The 23,879-nt window shown below is 47.8% G+C and overlaps 1 protein-coding gene across 3 annotated transcripts in view; it reads right to left on the bottom strand.

Annotated features, from left to right (window-relative positions):
• The window catches only part of LSAMP (limbic system associated membrane protein), a 1,403,745-nt gene that overhangs the window by 32,074 nt on the left and 1,347,792 nt on the right, over positions 1-23,879 (bottom strand). For all 3 annotated transcript variants that reach the window (XM_032776813.1, XM_032776812.2, XM_032776814.2), the window contains 2 exons: positions 6,412-6,532; positions 2,685-2,833 (listed from right to left, as the gene is read on the bottom strand). In XM_032776813.1, coding sequence (XP_032632704.1) covers positions 2,685-2,833; positions 6,412-6,532 — 270 coding nt within the window. The remainder of the gene's footprint in view (positions 1-2,684; positions 2,834-6,411; positions 6,533-23,879) is intronic.

Raw genomic sequence — 23,879 nt, 5'->3', positions numbered from 1 at the left:
TTGTCAAATAATTTTGTGGGTCCCTTTTCCCCTCAGCCATAGGCAAAGTTACACGTATCTTAGCACTACCCTATTGAGCTATTTCTGTCCCACCAGCTGCCATTTTTCAACCACTACAGAACCTTCAGGCACCAACACTCCATCTGCCTCTCAAAAGGGATGTTGTCCTAGAGTGAGTTTATTCTCTATTAAAAATAAATAAAATATTTCTCTGTTATTTCAATCAATTTGATCCCAGAGAAGAAAATTACTCAAAAGCTGTAGCTTGAAAACCTTACATTTGTTCAAGCCTGGGCATGGGGCTGAGAATGTTCAGTGGCTGCTGTTTCAGTTGCTATGTGATCTGTAAAGGATTTTTTTAAAAAAAAGTGGGGTTGTGTTCTTTGCTTCCTTATGATGGATGCTTAATTATTTATTATTATTATTTTTTTACTTCCCCTGCCCTCTTAAGAATGGCAATTCTGGTCTCCTCATGCTTTGATTCTCATCTCTCCCACCTTAACTGAAAGTTGGGGAAGGGTTTGTAGAAGTGTTAACAAATAATTTTCACCAAGCCTCCTTCTCCTAAATTAGTCACTGAAATTATTATATAGGTGTTTACTAAACAAACAGTTACAAGGAGTTTAACAAAAAAATCTCTTCCCCTCTCAGCTGCTCTCTTGGCTCTCGTATTGTCTTTGTGTCACAATTTCTCCAGTCCTCAGAGAGTTTTCTAGCCTAGACAGGACCTGAATTTCTAATGTAAAAAAAACCCAGCAAAACAAACCAATAACCCCCCCCAAGAAGTTTTAAAAAATGCAGGCCCTCTTTATACATCATGAAAAAACCAGAAGATGGCACAAACTCAATTTATGTCCTCTCTGCAGGTTATCTTTAATGGTTTCCATGTTTTCCCTTATACGGTAGATGACATCACTAACAAGCTTATTCAGGGAATGCAGCTATCTGATTGGGCTCTGAGAACCGGGACTCCTGGGATCTATTCCCAGCTATGCCTGTGATTATGTGACCTTTGGTAAGCCCCTTCCCCAATTTGTCCCTCAGTTTTCCCTCAGGTGCTCATATGGCTCATCTATCTCCCAGCAGCTTGTGAGGTTAAAATATTCACTGTCTGTAAATGCTTTGAGATCCTCAGAAGCAAGATGTGATAGGCATGCAAAGTGCTTCTATTTTTCTGTATGAGTTCTGATCTTAGATTCTGTTTCAATTAAGCATTACAGTTCCTCTGCAGAAGGGCAGCCATGAGTGAGGGGAAAACTTATTTTGTCACATTTAGAATTTAGCCCCATGGGTTCTACCTTTAGCATTTTTAGTTGTAATAGTACTGAGAACAAAACTTGTAGCATTTGAGGTTTATGTTCCAGGCTACAGGCCTGAGATTTTTATTTGAATCCCCTGGCAGTCCCCCAAGAGTAGGGCAAAAAAGACTTTCAGAGTAGAAACTTACCTTGTTTGTGTGCCACAAGTATCCATTTAGTCAAAGATATGCTAATCTCTTATTACCATTGGAACCAGTGGTTTACATGAAGTGTTCCATGGAATGCACTTTAGTTTTGCAAAACTTCAAATTAAAATATAAAAAATCCAGTTGTCTTGTGAATGCAAAAATGCCAGCGGGTTCTCCCATCCCTGCTACATCAATTTTTTTTTTCATTTAAAAACTATTTCCCTTATCTTTTGATCAGGCTGGCTCCAGAAAGCATAAACAAACCTATCACTCAAAGTGAGACTCCCTTATAGACCTTATCTCCCACCCTGCCTAGACAGATCACAACTCTATATACCCTAATACAATTCTGTATTTCCAGAGAAAGCAAGGGCTCATTTATTTATTACCCAAGGTGCAGTATTTATATCAAGAACTAGATTTCAAATACTCCAAAGTTCGGATAGGGTGAGGTGTTGAATTCAGATCCAGGCTTGATCTATTATAGACCAGGTGGGGACCAGCTGTAAAGTTTGGATTCTGTAAGCCTTCAAGGGCTTGTGGGGTTTGGGTCTGAACCCCTCTAGTTTTGGGACCCAAGCTTGTGGCTGTTGAGGTCTATGGCAATACCTTCATCGACTTCAAAGACAACAGGATCAAAATCTGGGAGTTTGATTTCATATTTCCTTTAACCTGCTCTATATTTCCCTACATTCTAATCACCCCACTATCAGTGTAAGACCTTCATTTTCCCACACGTGGTTCTTGCAAAATGTAGCATGTCTCTTTAAATAATTCTGGTCTCTGTTTCTCATATAATCACTCTTGGCTATCTTGCATCACTTCCTTCTATTTTCACATCCATTTCTTCTCTTTTCTCTGGCTCTCCCCTCCCCAGGCTCACTGGCTACTTCTCTCCATCTTTTTCAATGTTTGACATTTTTCAGCCTCCATGGAACTTTCAGGCCCCAATATTCCATCTCTCTCTTAAAGGTGCTGTCACGCTGCTCCCTGCTTAACAATATATATTCTCGTTTTACCACATTGCAGCAAAGACATTACTCAAAGGATCAAGGGGGGCTTGAACATAACCCTTTACTCACGGTGCTTGTGTTTGCTGTTGGAGTTTGGCAGGCTAATGTTTTCCAAGTACCTGAATTCAGGGCCCCTCTTCTAAAGCACACTTACTGTAGTGTAAAGGTACAGGCTGACCTTTGTGAAAGCCGCCTCGAGTCCCCCTCCCCACTTCAATACTTACTGTAAAGGTATAGGCTGGCATTTGTGACTCCCAGCTTGTTGGCAGCCACACAGGTGTAGTTGCCATAATGTTCTTCAGTGACATTGGCCACCATCAGGAGGGACTGGCTCCCCATGCTCTTGATCTCCAGGCCATTGGCACTGTTTATCCTGAGAAGCAAAGAAAAGAGATGTACAGTGCACTAACAACAAGTAGTCCCCATCAGACAGGGCAGCCCAGAGGATTCAGGGGGCGTGGGGCAAAACAATTTTGGGGGCCCCTTCCATAAAAAAAAGTTGCAGTACTATAGAATACTATATTCTCATGGGGGCCCCTGTGGTGCCCTGGGAAAAATAAACATTTTAAAACCTTCCGTATCTCAGCACAAACACAGTTTTGAGAAAACTTCTTTTCAAATTGCCTTTACAAGGTATCACTGGTTCTCAGCATCAGGTAGTGCTAAAAGGCACTAAAGCTCATTAAAAGGGTTGGACAAATATTTTCCATCAAAACTATTTCTGGATCAAAAACTAGGGGTTTTTAAAAAGCAGAAAAAAAATCACAGACAATGTTTGCTTTCCTTCAAAATTTGTTGCATTTTTTTTAATTGAAAAGCTGAAATTTGTCTGCCAAAATCTGAACGTGATTTGGGGTTTCAGAAGTGTGTGGCCAAATATTTGCTGCTTGCTGTGTTTGATTTGTTTAAAGAAACAACACAAAAATTCTGCTTAAAAAAAATCCAAAACTTTTGAACCACCTCAGCTTGTGACCAAATGCCTGAGCCCATCCAGTCAGAGATTTTTCCAGGTTTCTGATACTCTACTGGCTTCCTTGACTCATATCCGTCTCCATAACTTTGGGTTCATTTAGGTTAGAACATAAGAACATACCAACAGAGGCCAATGCCAAGTACCCCAGAGGGCGTGAACCTAACAGATAATGATCAAGTGATCTCTCTCCTGCCATCCATCTCCACCCTCTGACAAACAGAGACTAGGGACACCATTCCTTACCCATCCTGGCTAATAGCCATTAATGGACTTAACCACCATGCATTTATCTGTTTCCTAGAGACTGGCTCTATGGGGTCCCTCACAAATGGACAGACCCCCAAATGCTCACGATACAACCCCCCATCCCCCGTCCCCTGACCACCGCCCCAGAACCTCTGCCCCCTCCTTGTCCCCTGACTGTCTCCAGGACTCCCTGCCCCTTATCCAACCACCCTGGTCCCTTGTTGAGCTGTGTGGAGAAGGAAATTCTATTTTGCAGAGGATTTCAATAGGGAGGATGGAGCCCTAGATTCTTAGCCACTCTGGCAGGTGGGTTGTTAGGAAAGCAGGTGACCTGGCAGAAAACCAGTCAGGTTTAACTGAAACCAAACCAACTCCACATAACACTTGTATTTCAACAAATGCTAAACTTCAAAGAAACACTTCACCCGAATATTTCTGACCAGCTCTAGGTCCTACGACTGGGTGGGTTGCTGTGTTTAAACTCCAAATGCTTGGTCCAATCTGCTTCATTCCACAAGCAAAGTATTTGATCTTGAGAAGTATTTTATGAGCCCCAAGGTTGAGTCATCTCTGGCAGTGATGCTTTATCACATGCAGAAAGAAAGTAAATGTCTGCAGTGGCAGGGTAAGGCACCTCAGCTGTGTTTTGGATTTGGAATATTAACAGAGAGCCCCCAGAAAGAAAGCATGATTTTGTGGTTAAGGAGCTGGTTTGGAGTTTGCACGATGTGTGCTCAATACCGGCTGTCACAGACTTTCTGTCTCACCTGAGGCAAGTCATTTTATAGCCCAGGCCTCAGTTCCCCATCTCTAAAATGGAAATAAATCTTTCTTTGTTGGTCTTGTCCATTCAGATAAGAAGTGCTGGGGGGCAGGGTGTCTGTACAGTGCCTAGCATCATGGGGCCCTGATTTTACCTGAGCTCTCTAGGTTCTGTTGCAGCATTAATAATCCCCCAAGAATGCACTCCTGCACACCAGCTGGCCCTGGATCTCAAGAGATGAAAAGGCAAGTCCAGCAACCTCCATGGCTATCTAGTCCCTATATCTTTTCATACCAAATTTCAAGGCAGAGAAATTCTATTAACACCCTCATTAAAACCTTGATTGTGATGGAAACACTGACTGGGCATTAGCTACATTGGTGCAAACCTCAACTGTGTACTCCCCAGGACTCTCTGTCCATTATCCAACTCCCCCAGGCCCTGACCGCTTACCCCCTCTCCTGGGGCCTCAGCATGCGTGTCCAGGCCAAGCAGTGGGAGCTCTGTCCCGCTGGGGCTCACAGCCCCACCCCCTTACCACACGGCTCTGAGCGGGGAGGAGCTCAGGCCCCGCCTGAGGCACGTGGCTGCAGCGCTGTCAGGGACACTCCTGGACGCGTGCTGAGGTGCTGGGGGGATGGCAGGGGTGGGGGGGAGCCTCCGCCCTTCTTGTGGGGGCCCCTGTGGGGCCCGGGGCAAATTGCCCCACTTCCCTCCCCCCCCAGGCGGCCCTGCCATCAGAAGGAAGGAGGGATGGCAAGAGCAGGGGAGAAAGACACATTGAAGATAGGTAGGTAGATACAGGTGGTGAAAGGCAGGAAGATAAGAGAGAAGGGAAAGAAGAAATGGGTTGGAGAAGTGGGCAGTGAGAGCATGAAAGAAAGAATGAAAGCAGTGGAGGAAGGGAGGGGGTAAACTGACAGAAAGAAAAGAGAGGATGATTAAAATGATGGTGAAGGTAGAATGACAGCAGTGGGGAGGGGAAGGAAAGGAGGAGAAAAGAATGAGTCAAAAGAAGAGATGCTACACCCAGCTGACATCCTTGGGTGCAAACATTACATTTATTATGTGCTTCCCTGGAATAAAGGGGAGGGGCGCTGCCAATGATCAAAGCTAATTTCAAGCAGGAGTTTATTCGACAGATGAAAGGTTTTTTTAGAACGTTAGCTGGCATGTTCTAATGAACATGTTTTAAAATGCCAGTGTAGACAAGGCAAGCTGAAATTTAGCATGTGCTAAGTGGTTGAGTTGAAACCCAGTATAGTGAAACTCCTCTTTTAACAAATGCTCAGGTGTAAAGGGTGACCCAAGGCAGAGGGAATATTTGGGTGTCATTCCCCTGGCTGTTATTTATTTTCTCTTTTCCATGCTGACAGACAGCTGTAGTGGCTCAGGGCCGGGAAAGCTAGATCCAACCAATGGACCAAATTCGGTGATGAATCCTGGTCACATGCCACCAGAGGCACATTGCACATGCGCTAAGAAGGAGGTCATACATGCAGAGAATGTTACATATAAACAACCTCTTCCCTCAGAGTTCAGGGATCCAAGTCCTAATGACCTTGGTTGGAATTTGGCCACAGCACCAGAACTAATACACTCTACTCTTGTGCAAAGGTCATGAGATCTTTAATGAACATAGATGGTCAGTAGATTATCAGAAAGATGGCACCTGTGGTGCCTTAATCCCACACCAGCATGCTGGTGCAGTGTTGACGCAAAGGCAAGAATACCATCTACTGAATCACCCACAGCACTTCTTTCAGCACACACAGTTTACAAGCAGGGTTTTACTCAAGTCCTGACCAGGCCTGCCCTGCTTACCTTGTATGAAGGAATGAGATAAGAGAGGATCTTGAGCTTATATAGCTTGTGGAGGATTTTTTCTATGGCATTAGGGGGCTTAGTGGGGAATCCACTGAACATCTGAAGGAGGTAGAATAAGGAAGAAGATAGACAATATGTTTACCTGGTATCATCTCTGTACCACTCAAAATCAGGCGTGGGCACTGCCGATGCCTCACACTTGAGTAAGGCTTGCCGTCCTGTGGCAGCTTCATTGCTCTTCGATTCAGTGATAGTGGGAGGGTCTGCAAAAAAGAAGCACATTCTCATTTCCCAATCTTTCAGGTGCAGAGAAGGAATGAATTTATTTTGGGGCTGGCTGGGCAAACAGAGGTCTTTTGGTGGGTGGAGACCCAGAGATACCATTTATGTCAAAACAGATGCACAATCTCTTTCCTGACATGTTCATGCAGGGATTTAAGGATATTATATGATGTCTGGTAATGCAACACATATTGATAAGTACTTGTAAATGGGAACTTGCTATGCAGGGCTGTGGGGCTCACATAAGTAATTTAACTGGTGGGAAAAAGGACCCCACAAGGGAGATTTTTTAAAAAATATCCTGCTTGTATTTTTCTGCTTCAGCAGTATATCTCTCTGCATGTGCAGTGAGACAAACCATTTCCAGTCCATTGGACCCAGCGCATGAGATGAGTCATGAAATGAACAAATATTTTTCTATGGCCCTGAAAGCTATGCTGCTAGGCTAGCTGCAGCTCTAAATGTTCCGTACTCCTGTTCTTTGCCAAAGAGCCAAATCCCTCACTTTCAGCATTCTTCATATTAGCCACGCTCTGCGGCTCTTTAAGAAAAACATTCCAGGCAGGTTGACAGCCCATTCTTTTGGCTCTAATCCTGATTTGCCATGTTTCCAACTGAGGCAGAACTAGCCAACCAATCCTGATCACTGAACAAAGAGCAGGCCCCTCACTAAGACGTAATCATGAGAAAAGATGCAGAGACCTAAGTAGGTCCTGAATAGGTCCCTATATTATTATTATATTATACTTCACAAACAATTGCCCTGTATTTGTTAAATGCATCGGGAGTGGAATCATGAGAGTGGGTTCTGTTCTGGGTTCTGCTCCCAGCTAGTTCCTTCCCTGTGATGCAGTTTTCATATCTGTAAAATGGAGATAATTACAATGACCCACCTCAGAGGGGGCATCATTACGTGAGGCATAATTCATTAATATTTGTGAAGTGCTTTGAGATCTGCAGTTGGAAGTGGTTAGTGAAGAGCAACATAAAGGATTACTGTACTTCACTGAACACGTGTCCACCTTTAAAAGCACTTAAGTGTTGCACAAAAACTAATGTAATGGCTCAGGTGCTAAAAGCCAGCACCAGAACTCTCCTACCATCACTGTTGGCATATCCTGGGGTCAATGGGCAAAGAGAAAAGACAAGAAGTAAATTTAGAAAACAGCCACAAGAGAGGGATAATAGGGCACCATTATAGCGAGTTCTGTAATGTACTGCCTTCCTGGACACCCAGGAGTGAGCAATGCCATCCTCTGGCGGCTGGGTCCACAGAGAGGCTATAGTATCTTCTCCTAGTACCAGCCCTCTTTTAGCTTACATGAAAGAGGGCAGTGCTTTTGGAGTTGCAGGACAAGGATTCCAAGCCCGGCTCCCCAAGTGAGTGTGTAATTTATAGACTAAATTATGGCTATCTGCTCCATAGCACATGGATTTGTCACAGCTCCCCAGCCAGTCCTATCGCTAAGAAAGCCTTGCTTCTGCCAGCATGATGCAGATTGAACTCTGGGACGGAAATACAGACAACTCAGCAGATCTCAGTTGCTCTCCTGAAACCCAGGACAGAAGGTCATCCTGCCAGTACTTCAGACTTGGATTATTAGGTATTATTAGTGCAAATAGCACTTGCCTAAAAATAGCAACTTTCCAAGAAATATAACCCCCAAGAAGAAAGTTCTCATCAGCCTGCACGGCAATTCTCCCCCCAGGATTGGAAGCAGATACTAAACATTGCACCAATCCCATGCAACTCCCACTAATATCAATAGCAGGTCTTTCTATCTTTTAAGGAGCTCAGCACTGTTGTGTTTGAGCATGGTATTGTGTGCGCAGTGGATCCATATCGTGGACTGGGGAAGAGAATTTTGTCCTGATTCATATTGACTAGAAATTGCCGGCTGGTTCAGGTAAATTCATGATGGGCCTCAGTGGCAAAAGTAGGATCCATATCTAATCTTCCCATAAGTTTGAGGTGTTTGCATCCTGGGTTTTGGTTTGGCCCCTTTATACAGCCAGATCCAGATTCAAGGTTTGGAGGCAGTTAGATTCAGGGATTTTGATTCAGGCCCATCCCTAAATAAAATAAGAACTGACCTGAAACATCAACCAAAATGGGAGATAAACAAGAGCATTTTTTGAGGTTCAAAGGTTGTTTTTTCCTTTTGGTTATGGTTTGAATTGCCCTTGCTCCCTGCACTTTCAGGTTCTGTAGGGGTATACAAGAGTCAGCATCCTGTGAGGAGGATTCTTCCCATGGCATCTCCAACCTCAAATGAAATCGAAATCTCTACAAGAAAAGTCTCTTCTTGGGAGATTTCTGGCCTGACCTGAAGACTCAAGACTTGTGGATAAGAATCCATGCTTTTGGATAATTATCCAAATAACTCCTGGAGGCTTTTGGAGGTTTGGCCATCACTTAAGAGGAGGTTCTCATAAGAGTTCTCTTTCTAAAACTGACAGCTCTCTTGATGTTGTTGGGGCTGCTTGTGCTTATGATAATGTTATGAAGCCCCGAAGCTTTGATCTGGGGAACAAACTACAACCCCTGCTGCTTTGATCTCTCACACAATAGAACTTAAATATTTTCTGCACACATGAAGAGTGCGTCTTTAGGTGGTAATCTCATTATGATTGATGCTATTTAATAGAAAACGGCACTTCATTTTAGAAACCAGAGGTGGGGATGGCAAGCCAGGACAATAAGAGAAGATAAGACCCATAATGTCACATGCATTTACATGCAGATATGGGCACTCAGAGAAAATGATTATAAAATATCACCTATACTTATGGTGATGCCTTTCCAATACTTTGTCCCCGACACTCTCCCTTCCTGCCTCCCCCAGCCCATTCTGTTCAGGCCACACATTTAGTCCAGTCCTACTACTCTGTGTTTATGAAGACTGTGGTGAATCAGAAAAGGTACTTCCTGGATATAAATTCAGGCTGGCTTGGGAAAGTTCATTTTGCAGATAATTAAGGAATTCTAGCCTGTATAGGAAGGGATTCTATTCTCACCACTTAGCAGGGATGTCAATATAATTTTTGCGTTAGCTGGGATACTTAGGGACCCTTGGCTGGCCTGGCTGAGGAAGCCATACTCTGATTACGAGGCTGACACATACTGATTTAACTATTTGGCCCAGTCATGCCAGAACTGTAAGCTCCTTGGGGCAGGGGCTGTCATTTTGTTCTGTTTATACAGTGCTAATCACAAAGGGCCCTTGGTCCATGACTGCAGCTCCAAGGTACCACTATAACAACAACAACAACAACAGAATGATGTGTGGGTATGTTTTGTTTGGCCTGGTCTCAGTTAGGCTGAGGTAAACTGCCTTGCATCAACCTAGCTGTGCATGTTTCTACATTCAAATTTGTCTCCAGCCAAGGTATGCGCCTCATTACAGTGATGGAGTGACCCCACCTTCCCATAAGGTGCAGAGCCATTGTTGACATACTGTGGTCAACACAATACTAGTGTAGACACTGCATGACTTATGTGGACTGTACCAGTCCTCCAGGAACTGTCCCACAATGCCTGACACTGACTGCTCCGGTCTCAGTTGTGAACTCTGTGGTCACAGAGACTGGTAGCCACCCCTCCTCTAAAAACCCTGCATATTTTTGAAATGCCCTTTCCTGACTGCCTAGCTTAGTGAGCACACCTAACAGCTCTCCCTTGTTGTGTGCAACCACCCAATCGACCACCTTGATTTTCAACACGTCTTGGAGCACTGGAGAAGTTCCAGAAGACTGTATGAAAGCTAATATTATGCAGTTTTTAAAAAAGGTAAACTGGATGACCTGAGTAATTATAGGCTTGTCATCCTCACATTGATTCCAGGCAAGATAATGGAATGATTGATATGGGACTCGATTAATAAAGAACTTAAAGGAGAGTAATGTAATTAATGCAAATCAACATGGATTTATGTAAAATAAATCCTGTCAAACTAACTTGAAATTTTTTTGGTTGAGATTACAAATTTGGTTAATAAAGGTGACAGTGTTGACATAATACACAGACTTCAGTAACACATTTCACTTTCTATCACACATTTTGATTACAAAATTAGAATATAACATTAACATGGCACACATTAAATAGACTAAAACCTGGCTAACTGCTAGGTCTCTAAATGTAACAGTAAATAAGGAATGGGTCTGTTTTGAGTGGGGTCCCGCAGGGATCAATTCTTGGCCCTACGCTATTTCACATTTTTATCAAAGACCTGGCAAGAAACAAAATCATCACCAATAAAGTTTGCAGTTGACACAAAAATTCGAGGAATGCTAAATAACAAAGAGAACAGGTTACGATTCAGAGTGATCTGGATTGCTTGGTAAAATGTATGCATGCAAATATATGCATGCAATATGTGATTTAATATGGCTAAATGTAAATGTATATATCTAGGAACAAAGAATGTAGGTCATGATGGGGGACTCCGTCTTGGGCGGCCATAAGTCTGAAAAAGATTTAGGGGTAGTGGTCGATAATCAGCTGAATATGATGCTGTGACCAAAAGAGCTTATGCAATCCTTGGATGCATAAACAGGGGAGTCTTGATTAGGAATAGAGGTTACTTTACCTCTGCATTTGGCAGTGGTGTGACTGCTACTGGAATACCATGTCCAGTTCTGCTGACCACAGTTCAAGAAGGATATTGATAAATTGGAGAGGGTTCAGTGAAGAGGCATGAGCATGAATATGGATTAGAAAACATCCCATATAGTGATAGATGCAAGGAGTTCAACCTATTTAGCTTAACAAAGAGATTGTTAAGATGTGTCTTGATTACAGTACCTACATGGAGAACAAATACTTAATAATGGGGCCTTCAATCTAGCAGAGATGGGTATAATATGATCCAATGGCTGAAAGTAGAAGCTAGACAGGACTGAATTCAGACTGGAAATAAGATGTACATTTTTAATGGTGAGAGTAATTAGCCATTGGAACAATTTACCAACGGTTGTGGTGGATTCGCCAATTTTTAAATCAAGGCTCTGTGAATTATTCTGGAGAAGTTCTATGGTCTGTGTTATGCAGGAAGTCAGACTAGATGATCACAATGATCCCTTCTGGCCTTAGAATCTATGCCAGCTATAGGCTCCAAATGCACTCCTACCTAAGGTAGACAGAAGGTATTGGATTCTTGGGGCTGTGGGGAGAAAAGGCTGTCCAGACATGGCTACAGAACAGTTGTAGAAACATGGACATCTATGAGCTAAATGCACATGGGATGCAGGAGAAGGAGATACAACAGGGACCAGCAGTGCCACATAAAAGCAAAGAACAGCAGCAGTGCCACGTAAAAGCAAAGGAACTGCACCAGGCATACCAGATGGCCAGAGAGGCCAACAGATTATCTGGTGCTGATCCATAGACTTCCCACTTTACAATGAGCTGAATGTCATACTTGGCAGACACCCCACCAGCACTCCACAGAGCACTCTGTATAACTTGGTAGAATCTGAGAGACAGACCTCTGCTGTGAACAGGAAGAGAATGGGGCGTGTGTGATGGGGGAGATGCCAGCTATGCTGTGAGTTGGGATCTGTTTGAGACTATGCCGCAGTCTACTCTGTCCTGGCAGCTGAGCATACGTGAGCATGATGCAAGGGAAGGAACTGTGGGTAAGTGTGTGAATCCGTTTTCCATTACAATGTTTAAATGTACAGATGGTGTCTGATTCCAACATAGCAGGACACAGGTACTGACTCTTCTTTAATTTACTTATACTAGAAGAGGTAGCGGTACAGCTAAGACAGGTAGCACCATAATCTGCTTTTCATTCCCCTATAGGCCTTGGCAGAGGGGTTTATACATAGCGATGTCCCTTGAATCCTCCTGAGAGGTCTTAATGAAACTTCCATGGAGGTACTCCACCATCCTCTCCTGAAGGTTTCTGGGGATTGCATATTTCTTCCTCCATGGTAGGATACTTTCCCATGCCTGGCCGCGATGACTTTGGCAGGCAGCATTACAGTAAACAGGCTAGTGGCATATAGGCACGGGTGGCATCAGGATGCCTGCAGCAGCTCTGTGTGCTCTCTGTGCCTTTGTTACCCACAAGAATGAGATACCAGCTAAAATCACCACTGTCTGTGGAAAATAGAGTGAGTGCTCCGTGGCACTGCCCTGCACTCAGACTCATGGAAATAGGTCAAAATTGTATTGTTTCATGCAACCAAACCATTCCCTCCTCATTTCACCCTGCCATGGGCCATACTTACCATGGCTGGGGCTGCAGAGTAGTGCTGTGCACAGGTGCTTCAAGACTGAAGTGTCAATAAACATTTCTTGTTTAAAACTTTAGGGGAGCAAGGGAAGGGAATTCTGAAACTTAACTTTCATTTTCCATTGTGACTACACTGACAATGGCACCTCTGTGTATCTCCTGTGAAGCTGTTGCCAATGCAGCCTTGAGCGGTCCCCCCTCCATGCCCACGGAATGTTGGACCAAGATAAGGAGGAGAAAAAAGAGGACTTGGGATGACAACTTCAGGGAGATCCTTCAAGCCAGTGCTGCATCAGACAGAGGTCCTGGAGGATGAATATTGCAGACAGTATGGAGAGGGAAAGAGTGGACAGGAGAAAGACCCAGGAATTGGAGAGGGAGATGCACCAGGACATAATGGGGCTTCTCCAGCAGCAAACACAGATGCTGCACTCTCCTTTTGACCTAGAAGTTCAACAATCATGGGCTCGTCTCCCTTTGCAGTCAATAAAGAACTCCATTTTAGTACCTCATTGTACCCCCTCCACCCCAACATTCCACGTGGCATCAGAAGCCACATCCCTACCCCTAACACTTCACACAGGGGGACAGTTAGCACAGCCACAGCTTCATATAGATTAATCTGAGAGAGCCATGGCTGCTGTATGTTTGGCAGAATTGGACTGAAATGGATGTGAACGTTCTTTCCCCTTGTTACGTTCTGTTAATTTATTTCAGAAGTTTTTATTGAATGTCTTTTTAACCACACATTGCTTTTTTGCACTGGTTCTGGTATGTGAAGGGCCATAATGCATTTAATGTGGACGTAAAATCTTAACTACAGTTTCCGTTAAGAACTTTTCATATAGACCCAGAGTCCACAGATTGGCCTGGAGCATGAGGGCTAGCTAACAAACAACAATACATGGCTATTTTCTGTTCCTTCAGATGGGGGCTCATCCAGAATGCACGTTTGTGAACTGACTAGGAGCTGAGACTGACATCCACAGAGAGGTGAGTATGTTTAATTTACCACCTCATTAGGATAGGGATAGAAGTCTCTCATCCCCTTCAAACACATCTTCTTCCCACTTTTTAAAATGTAAGTGAGAAGGAACCTAGACATATGTAGTCCAAGCATAGGGTTGAATGAGGGTACCAATTGGGAGAAGAGGGCCGGGAAGAGGGTTATGTACTGTTTAAACTAAGGGGTGTGTTATGGAGGACTTGGACAAAGAGGGCCGGCTCCAGGCACCAGCGCAGCAAGCAGGTGGTTGGGGTGGCCAACAGAAAGGGGCGGCACTTCTGGCTCTTCGGTGGCAATTTGGCAGCGGGTCTCTCAGGACCTGCCGCCGAATTGCTGCTGAATGAAGCGGCGGTGGTAGAGCTGCCGCCAAAGTGCTGCCGATCACGGCTTTTATTTTTCTTTTTTTTGTCGTTTGGGGTGGCAAAAATGCTGGAGCCAGCCCTGTGGACTAACCACCAGCAAGTGATTGGCCTTGAGTTAAGCCCAGAACTGGCTGGGTATGCGGGCGATAGGCAGTCTGAACTGGTGGTCCCACTTCCTCATTGCATGTAACATTGCAAGTCCTGATGCAGCCCCCCCATCAGGCATGTGACGTATATGCCTCAGATGGTACAAGTCTCCAAACAGGGCCGGCAATTGTGTGTAACTTGAGACCGCAGTGTTCCAGGAGAGCGCGGGGGGAGACATACATCCCCATCAAGGCTGACAGCCACGGCGACTGAGATCACGGTGTTAAGGGGGAGACGTACATTCCCAATATGGTCAGCAGTCAGGGTGATTAAAAGCCATGGAATCGGGCAGTGAAGGTTAAATCAGTAATTATGGGCAATGCCATCTCAGGTGACAAGATCTGGATGCTATTCTGCCAAATTATGTGGGGAGTGTCCATCCTGACATTCTTGATGGTGTTAATACTTTACCGGCAACTCCGAAGTAAGTTGAAAATGTTAAAATTGTTATATTTGATCTGGCGGGTTAGGGAACCCTAGGGTCAAGAGGAGGGACTGAAGGGCCATAATGCATTTAGTGTGGATGTAAAAACTTAACCACGGTTTTTGTTAAGAACTTTTCATATAGGCCCAGAGTCCACAGCTTGGCCTGGGGCATGAGGGCTAGCTAACAAAGAACAACACATGGCTAAGGGAAAGCTGGGGTAGACAGACAACCTTGTGTGTTTCAAGTTGATGAGTGGAGTCACCCGATGGTGAGTTGTAATTGAGTGTCCTTATCACAAGTTATAGACACACGAAGTGCTGAGAAGGGCCTCAAAGTTAACTTCCTGGTACAGATGCCAGAACAGAGCTCGGGGAGAGGCCTAACATTACTGATGCAAGTAATGACACCCTCCCCTCATAGATGTATGCCACTCCCAGTTCACAAAAATGCAAGGGTAAAACTATAAAAAGACCGTTACTCACCTTTGTAACTGTTGTTCTTCGAGATGTGTTGCTCATATCCATTCCAGTCAGGTGTGTGCGCGCCGCGTGCATGTTTGTCGGAGAAACTTTTACCCTAGCAACACTCGGCGGGTCGGCTGGGCACCCCCTGGCGTGGTGCCGCTATGGCGCTGAATATATACCCCAGCCGACCCGGCCACCCTTCAGTTCCTTCTTGCCGGCTACTCCTACAGTGGGGAAGGAGGGAGGGTATGGAATGGATATGAGCAACACATCTCGAAGAACAACAGTTACAAAGGTGAGTAACCGTCTTTTCTTCTTAGAGTGATTGCTCATATCCATTCCAGTAAGGTGATTCCCAAGCCTTACCTAGGCGGAGGGGACGGAGTGAGATGTGGCAGTATGCAGAACCGCTGCACCAAAGGCTGCATCATCTCTAGATTGCTGGACCAGCGCATAGTGCGAGGTGAAGGTGTGGACCGATGACCAGGTCGCAGCACGGCATATCTCCTGGATGGGCACGTGTGCCAGGAAGGCAGCTTGAGCCCTGGTAGAATGCGCCGTGAGGTGGCCAGAGGGGACATGAGCCAGGTCATAGCACGTGCGGATGCATGCTGTCACCCAGGAGGAAATGCTCTGGGAGGAGACTGGCAGACCCTTCATCCATTCCGCGACCGCCACGAACAGCTGGGAAGACTTCCGGAAGGGCTTCGTCCTTTCAATATAGAAAGCGAGCGCTCTATGCACATCCAAGGAGTGTAGCTGCTGCTCCCGTCGAGAAGAGTGGGGCTTCGGAAAGAAAACCGGGAGGAAGATGTCCTGGTTGGTATGGAAAGCAGACACTACCTTAGGGAGGAACGCCGGATGAGGTCACAGTTGCACCTTGTCCTTATGAAAGATAGTGCATGGCGGGTCCACAGTGAGAGCTCTCAGCTCAGAGACCTGCCTGGCCGAGGTAATGGCCACCAGGAAGACTGTCTTCCACGACAGGTACAGAAGCGAGCAAGTCGCTAGTGGCTCAAAGGGCGGTTGCATCAGTCTGTTCAGGACCAAATTGAGATCCCAGGTAGGGGCAGGGTGACACACGGGGGGATAGAGGAGCTCTAGGCCCTTAGTGAACCGAGAGACCACTGGGTGGGAGAACACGGAGTGACCACCCTCGCCTTGATGGAAAGTGGATACAGCTGCTAAGTGCACCTTCAGAGAGGATCTTGCCAGGCCCTGCTTCTTAAGGTACCAGAGGTAGTCTAGGACCGTGGGAATCGAGGCCACCGAGGGAGTAACGTCCTGTGTTGTGCACCAGCAAGAGAAGCGTTTCCACTTGGCCAAATACGTAGAGCGGGTGGAAGGCTTCCTGCCACTGAGGAGAATATGCTATACCGGAGCGGAACAGCGTAACTCCACTGTGTTTAGCCATGCAGGAGCCACGCCGTGAGATGGAGGGCTCGCAGGTCTGGGTGGCGAAGCCTGCCGTGGTCTTGCGTGATCAGGTCTGGAAGGAGAGGGAGGGGAACTGGAGTGGCCATGCACAGATCTAGCAGGGTGGTGTACCAGTGCTGTCTGGGCCACGCAGGCGCAATCAGGATTAGATGCGCTTTGTCCCTGCGGAGCTTCAACAGGACCTTGTGCACCAGAGGAAATGGAGGGAAGGCATATAGCAGGTGGTGCCCCCATGGCAGGAGGAATGTGTCTGTGATCGACCCCAGAGAGAGACCCTGAAAGGAGCAGAACTCCTGGCACTTCCTGTTCGAGCGGGAGGCGAACAGATCTACGAGGGGAAATCCCCACCTCTGGAAGATTGAATGGATGATGTCTGGCCTTATTGACCATTCGTGCCAGAGGAAGGACCGGCTCAGCCGATCCGCCAGGGCGTTCCGGACCCCCGGGAGAAAGGACACCACTAGGTCCACTTGGTGGGCTATACAGAAGTCCCAGAGTCGAATGGTCTCTTGACACAGGGGAGACGAACGGGTCCCTCCCTGTTTGTCGACATAGTACATGGCTGTTGTGTTGTCCGTGAATACAAATACACAATGGCCATGAAGATGTTGCTGGAACGCCTGGCACGCGAGGCGGACTGTCCTCAACTCCCGGCCGTTTATGTGGAGCGTCAGCTCCTGGGATGACCAAAGGCCCTGGGTACGAAGGCGACCTAGATGGGCCCCCCAACCGAGGGATGACGCATCCGTCGTCAAGGTCAGCGACGGCGGCTGAGGATGGAACGGTATGCCTGCGCATACCAGGGATGGATTCAGCCACCAGTCGAGGGAGCGGAGGGGGCTCGGAGGAACAGTGAGCAGGACGTCTATAGGGTCCCTGCCCGGGCGGAAGACCGAATGGAGCCACGTTTGAAAGCGTCGCATGCGGAGCCTGGCGTACTTGGTCACATAAGTACATGTGGCCATATGCCCCAGTAGGCCGAGGCAGGTGCGAGCCGAGGTGATTGGGGAGGCCTGCAGACCCCGGATGATCGAGACGATCGTCTGGAAGCAGGGCTGGGGCAAGTAGGCCCTGGCTTGAGTGGAGTCCAGGGTTGCTCCTATGAAGTCCAGCCTTTGTGTAGGGACCAGTGTGGATTTCTCGGTGTTGAGGAGTAGGCCCAACCTGGGAGAATAGGTCCGCATTATGCTGACGTGCTGTTGGACCTGAGTCTGAGAGGTCCCCTTGATGAGCCAGTCGTCCAGATATGGGAACACATGTATCTGCTGCCTGCGGAGGTGGGGGTTGGCGACGACGGCCATGCACTTCGTGAACACCCTCGGGCTGTGGAGAGGCTGAGGAGGAAGGACTGTGAACTGGAAGTGCTGGTGTGTTGATCATAAAGCGAAGATACTTCCTGTGTGGTGGGAAAGATGGCAATATGGAAAGTACGTCGTCCTTCATGTCGAGGGTGGCATACCAGTCTCCAGGATCCAAGGACGGGATAAATAGTTCCCCAGGGAGACATGCAGAATTTCAACTTGAGCATCCATTTGTTGAGCCCCTCGCAGGTCTAGAATAGGTCTGAGCCTCCCTTGACTTGGGAATCAGAAAATAGCGGGGTAAAACCCTTCCCCCTCTCGTCTACTCGTACCTCCTCTATGGCTCCTGCGGTGAGGAGAGACTGCACCTCTTGTAAGAGGACTTGCTCGTGAGAGGGGTCCCTGAAGAGGGACCGGGATGGGGGGCGGGAAGGCGGGGGTGAAGCAAATTGGAGGTGGTAACCTTGCTTCACCGTGCGTAGAACCCAAAGGTCTGAAGTCAGTTGGGACCACGCCGGGAGGAAGTAGGAGAGACGGTTGGAGAAGGACGGGAAAGGATCCTGCCTTGAGACTGGTACGCCGTCCCCGGGAGCACCTTCAAAAGTTGGCCTTAGGCTCTGGTGGTGCCTTCGAGGGCCCTTGGTTCTGGCTCCCTTGGGGGCCGGATTGGCACCTGTGGCCACCCCGCCCACGCCTCCTACTGAGGTCCTGTCTGTTCCGAGGCGGAAAGTATGGGTGGCGAGGTTGGGGTCTGAAGGGTCTATGTTGGGTCATGGGGGTATGCATGCCCAACGATCGCATGATGACCCTATTGTCCTTCAGGCTCTGCAACCTGGGATTAGTCTTATCCGAGAACAAACCCTTGCCCTCAAAGGGTAAGTCCTGGATAGTGTACTGAAGCTCGGGAGGCAGGTTAGAGACCTGGAGCCAGGAGATACGCCTCATGGTGATGCCAGAGGCCAAAGTTCTGGCTGCCGAGTCAGCCGCATCCAGGGAGGCCTGGAGCGAGGTCCTGGCCACTTTTTTGCCTTCCTCCAGGAAAGCGGTAAATTCCTGGCGTGAGTCCGGGGGTAGCAGTTCGGTGAATCTACCCACCTCTGCCCAGGTGTTATAGTTATACCGGCTCAGTAAAGCCTGCTGGTTGGCCACTCGGAGCTGAAGGGCCCCCGCTGAGTACACTTTAAGGCCTAGGAGGTCCATCCGCCTAGCCTCCTTGGACTTTGGGGCGGGCGCCTGTTGGCCATGGTGCTCCCTCTCATTGACCGACTGGACAACCAAAGAGGAAGGGGGAGGATGCACATACAAGTACTCATACCCCCAAGAGGGTACAATGTATTTTCTCTCAACTCCCTTTGCCGTCGGTGGAATGGAGGCTGGAGACTGCCAGAAAGTGTCAGCAGTGGCCTGGATAGTTTTAATAAATGGCAATGCCACCCGGGTGGGGGCATCCGCGGTCAGGATGCTCACTACAGGGTCCTCAACTTCCGGGACTTCCTCCACTGGGAGGTTGATATTGAGAACCACCCTGCGAAGGAGGTCCTGATGTGCCCTGAGGTATATTGGTGGAGGCCCTGAAGAGGAGGTCCCCGCCACAGCCTCGTCCAGGGAGGAGGAGGATGATACCCCGGGAATGAGAGGGTCCTGGATAGCCTCTTGCTCCTGGGGTGGTTCCTGCTCCAGCTGTCCCGGGGAGTCCAGGGGATGGGTCGCGTGCTCTTCCGACTCAGCTGCGGGGGGGTGGGAAATGGTGGCCTCTGGTGCCCGATGTTCTGAGGCAACAGAGTGGTCTGGACGAGGGGAGCACCCTGGGCTTGATGGTACGCCCAGGGTGTCCAAAAGGACCACTGTTGAGGCCCTATGTCCTGAGGACGTGTGTCCTGAAAACCCCCCGTGGGCACCTCCGTATCACGGTCCCGGTCGTAATAGCTGTCCACCTGGGAGGATACGGACGACTGACTGGATGGCCATGGAGGAGCAGAAAACCCTGGAGCTGAAGTCCCAACGGATCTTGCACCCCGGGACCATGGGGACCGGTGCCGGTACGCAGAGCGGTACTGAGAGCGAGACCGGGACCTGCGACAGGGCCGGTGCCGGGAGGTTGACCGGGATCTTGAATTTCTGCAGCGAGATCTGCTCCGGGAGGAACGGTGCCTGGGTTGGTGCTGGGAGCTGGAGTGGTACCGTGAGTAGCGGGATGAGGAGTGAGAGATCGACCGGCGCTGTGAGTCTGATCGGTGCCGTGAGACTGATCGGAGCCGCGAGCTCGACCGGTGCCGTGGAGAGGAGCGGTGCTGGGACTGGGAGAGGTGTCAAGAGCGGGAGTGATGTCTCGACCTGGAGCGTCTGCGGGATCGTGACCTCGAGCAGTGCCGGTCCGCTATGCTGACAGACGACGGTCTAGTCAGGGTCGGCTTACCCATGGAAGGTGGTACCCGCACCGGCGGTGCCGGGGGTAGGGGTGGTGCCGAATCGGTCATGGCGATCAAGTCTTCCGCCGCAGAGAACGTCTCCAGAGTAGATGGCAAAGTGAGTTCTACCACAGCAGGTGCTGGGAAGCTGCCAGGCGCCGGACTCGACGGCCCTCGCAGGGCTGGAGTCGACGGTGCCGGTTTAGGCGGTGCCGCGGCAGGTGTTGATGCCGGGCGGTCCGACCTAGGCGCAGTCTCTGGCTGTGACGCGGGTGTTGTCGAGCCCGTCTGAGCCTTGCCATCTTCGACCTCGGGGAGAGGGAGCGGTGCGGAGTCGATTTCGGTGCCGGCTGTGGCCGGTGCCGGGAGTCCTTAGGCGTACCGGCGGTACCCGGTGCCGTAGGGGTGCCTTTGCTCACCAGCTGGCTCGAGCTCAATGCTGAAGGCGAAGGCATCAGTGCCGCTTCCAAGAGGAGCTGCTCTAACCTAATGTCCCGCTCCTTCTTAGTTCTAGGCTTAAAAGCTTTGGAAATTGAGCACTTAGAAGATAAGTGCGATTCCCCGAGGCACTTCAAACAGGAAGATCGTGGGGATCTCCTGTCGGCATCGGCCTGTGACAGGCTGAGCATTGCTTGAAACCCGGTGAGCCAGGCATGAGCTCCGGTGCCGGGTGCGGGGAAGGGGCTACCCCCCAGAACCCGCTAACAACTACTAACTATCAACTATACTATGAATTACAACTAAATCAAACTAACTATGTATATATAAGAACAATCAACTACAACTATGGATATAACAACGAGAAGAAGAACTACAAGTAGCTAGGGAAGGTGGAGGTCAGCTAAGCCGCACTCCACTGTTCCAACGACCGACACGGGTGGTAAGAAGGAACTGAAGGGTGGCCGGTTCGGCTGGGGTATATATTCGGCGCCATAGCGGCGCCACTCCAGGGGGCGCCCAGCCGACCCGCCGAGTGTTGCTAGGGTAAAAGTTTCTCCGACGAATGTGCACGCGGCGCGCACACACACCTGACTGGAATGGATATGAGCAATCACTCGAAGAAGAACAATTGTTATTGTTAAATACTATTTGCTGCTTTTTTGCTTTAAATCTCCAGGAACGTACCTGTTGGTCAACCAGGAGAGCTGCTACCTCATTCTCCTGGACCCCAAAATTAGGATTTAACCTACATATTTTAACAGAAACAGTTTAAGGGTAATTACCTGTGTGTTAACAATATGTTAATTTGAGCCATGGGTGGAGCCTGTATGTAAACTTTTACACCATTGGCTTATTGTGCTTATCTTGTCTTGCTGCTAGAACCTATCCAGGGGCTTGGGAACTCCCTCCCTGTCACTTCTCTCTAGCCTTGGCACCCTATATAATCTACTATAATTAATTGTTGGGCAGTGTCTCTGAGCCTAATAAGCAAAGTGACACTCCAACAGTGCTGTGTGTAATAAACTCCTATGCTTGACTCTACACGGTGTCCATTTCTGTTCCTTCAGTATGCAATCAAAATCTATATTTTGGTAAATAATTCATCTGTAATACTTTACAAACACATGCTGCAGAAGGCATAGCACTACTGAATGCACCCACTACTACTTATTATTGCACAGGATGACAGAACTTGTAGGATCAGTAACAAACACAATGTAATAATCATGAATGCATAGCAAGCACTGCAAAATTAATAGGTGCATTACCAGTTTTATATTCATAGATGTACACCAAGCACCACACAATTCCTAATTGCCCAAAACTTCAGGGCCAGGTGAAGCCCAGCCCACCACATCACATTACTCTGGCTGACTGTTAAAGTGCTCTTTCAAAGCCTCCTTTGGGTGCATAGCTCCCCATTGAGCTCTTCTGACAGCCCTTGTGTCTGGTTGTTCAAATTCTGCAGACAGCCGCTTCATCTCCACTCTGTCAGCAACTTTTCCCCCTTTGCCTCACAGATATTATGCAGGATGCAGCAGGCAGCTATAACCATTGGGATATTTTTCTCACTGAGAACCAATCTTGTAAGTAAACAATGCCAGAATCTATTCAATCTACCAAAAGCACAGTCAACTGTCAATCTGCTCCTGCTGAGCTGGTAGTTGAATCTTTCCTTGGTACTATCAAGGTGGCTGGTCTATGGCATCAGGAGCCAGTGGAGCAAGGAGTAGGCTGGGTTCCAAAGGATCATTATTGGCATTTCAACTTACCAGTGGTAATCTGTCAGTTGGGAAAGAAAGTGCTTGCTTGTAGCTCTCTGAACAGTCTTGTGTTCTTAAAGATGTGAGCATCATGCACCTTCTCTGAACAGCCAACATAGAAGGATACCCAGTGATCCACTAAGGTTAGCATAACCTTAGAAAAGTAGCCCTTTCTGTTGATATAGTCTGTGGCAAGATGGTCTGGTGCCAAAATAGGGACATGCATGTCATCTATCACCCTACCACAGTTTGGGAACCCCATTGCTGCAAATTCATCCACTGTATCCTGCACATTGCTGAGGTTCGCAGTCCTGCATAGCAGGGGACGATTAATGGCCCTGCATGCTTGCATGACAATAACTGCCACTGTGGATTTTCCAACTGCAAAATTATTTCTCACTGACTGGTAGCAATCTGGCATTGCAAACTTCCACAGAGCGATCGCCACCTACTTCTCTACTATCGGTGCAGCTACCATTCTGGTCCCCATGTGCTGGAGGGCTGGGACAAACTCCAGGAATGTCGCCTTTTCATCCAAAAGTTCTGCAGCCACTGTGTATCGTCCCATACCTGCATTATGATGCAATCCCACCAGTCAGTGTTTGTTTATTGAGCCCAGAGTGGCATTCCATCATATGCAGCTGTCCCATGTACACCATCAACCACCTTGAATTATTTTTCGCTATGTCCCACAGCAATCTGTCCTCTATGAAATTGTCATGTCCCCTGCTGCTGTGATTCTTCCTGAGGCTCTGCAGATATAGGAGGATTTTCATCTCACGTCAGCAACATTCATGACAGGGTAGAGATATGCGGGCTCTGTGCTTCTGTCAGAAAACATGGACAGTGAGGAGGGCTGTGCAGGTTTGTGAAATTTTAAAAAAGGAGTGAAAATTATTGGAAATGGATGGCAGTAGGGGATGTGAAAGTTGCATGATGGAATCTAGACCCCTTGCTCCCAGTGACCCCAGGGTGACTTGTTTCTGCCCCAGCATGCATTGCCAAATTTTCCAAAAAGACAGTATGCTGGATGATGCATGTTTTACATTGGGATACCTACCTGTAGTGCATCACACAGAGCATCAACACAAGCATTCCTGGTGACTATGCACAGTGCCGACACAAGGAGCCAAATATGCACCTGCATGAGCAATATTCAAACTTTGGCAGCGGTATGCCAAGGTAAGTTGTGTCAACCAAAGTCTGTAGTGTAGCCAGGCCAAAGACAGAAGGGGAGATGGTGATGAAGCAAAGTTACACTGATGTGTAGTTGTGGATGCATACTGTGTGTTCCATAACATCTTTGACCTGCGTTGTAAGGACACAG

Source organism: Chelonoidis abingdonii, chromosome 1 (assembly GCF_003597395.2).
Source record: "Chelonoidis abingdonii isolate Lonesome George chromosome 1, CheloAbing_2.0, whole genome shotgun sequence".
Classification (NCBI taxonomy): Eukaryota; Metazoa; Chordata; order Testudines; family Testudinidae; genus Chelonoidis; species Chelonoidis abingdonii.
Note: the sequence above shows the minus strand (reverse complement) of the source record. Positions and strands in the feature narration are given on the sequence as shown.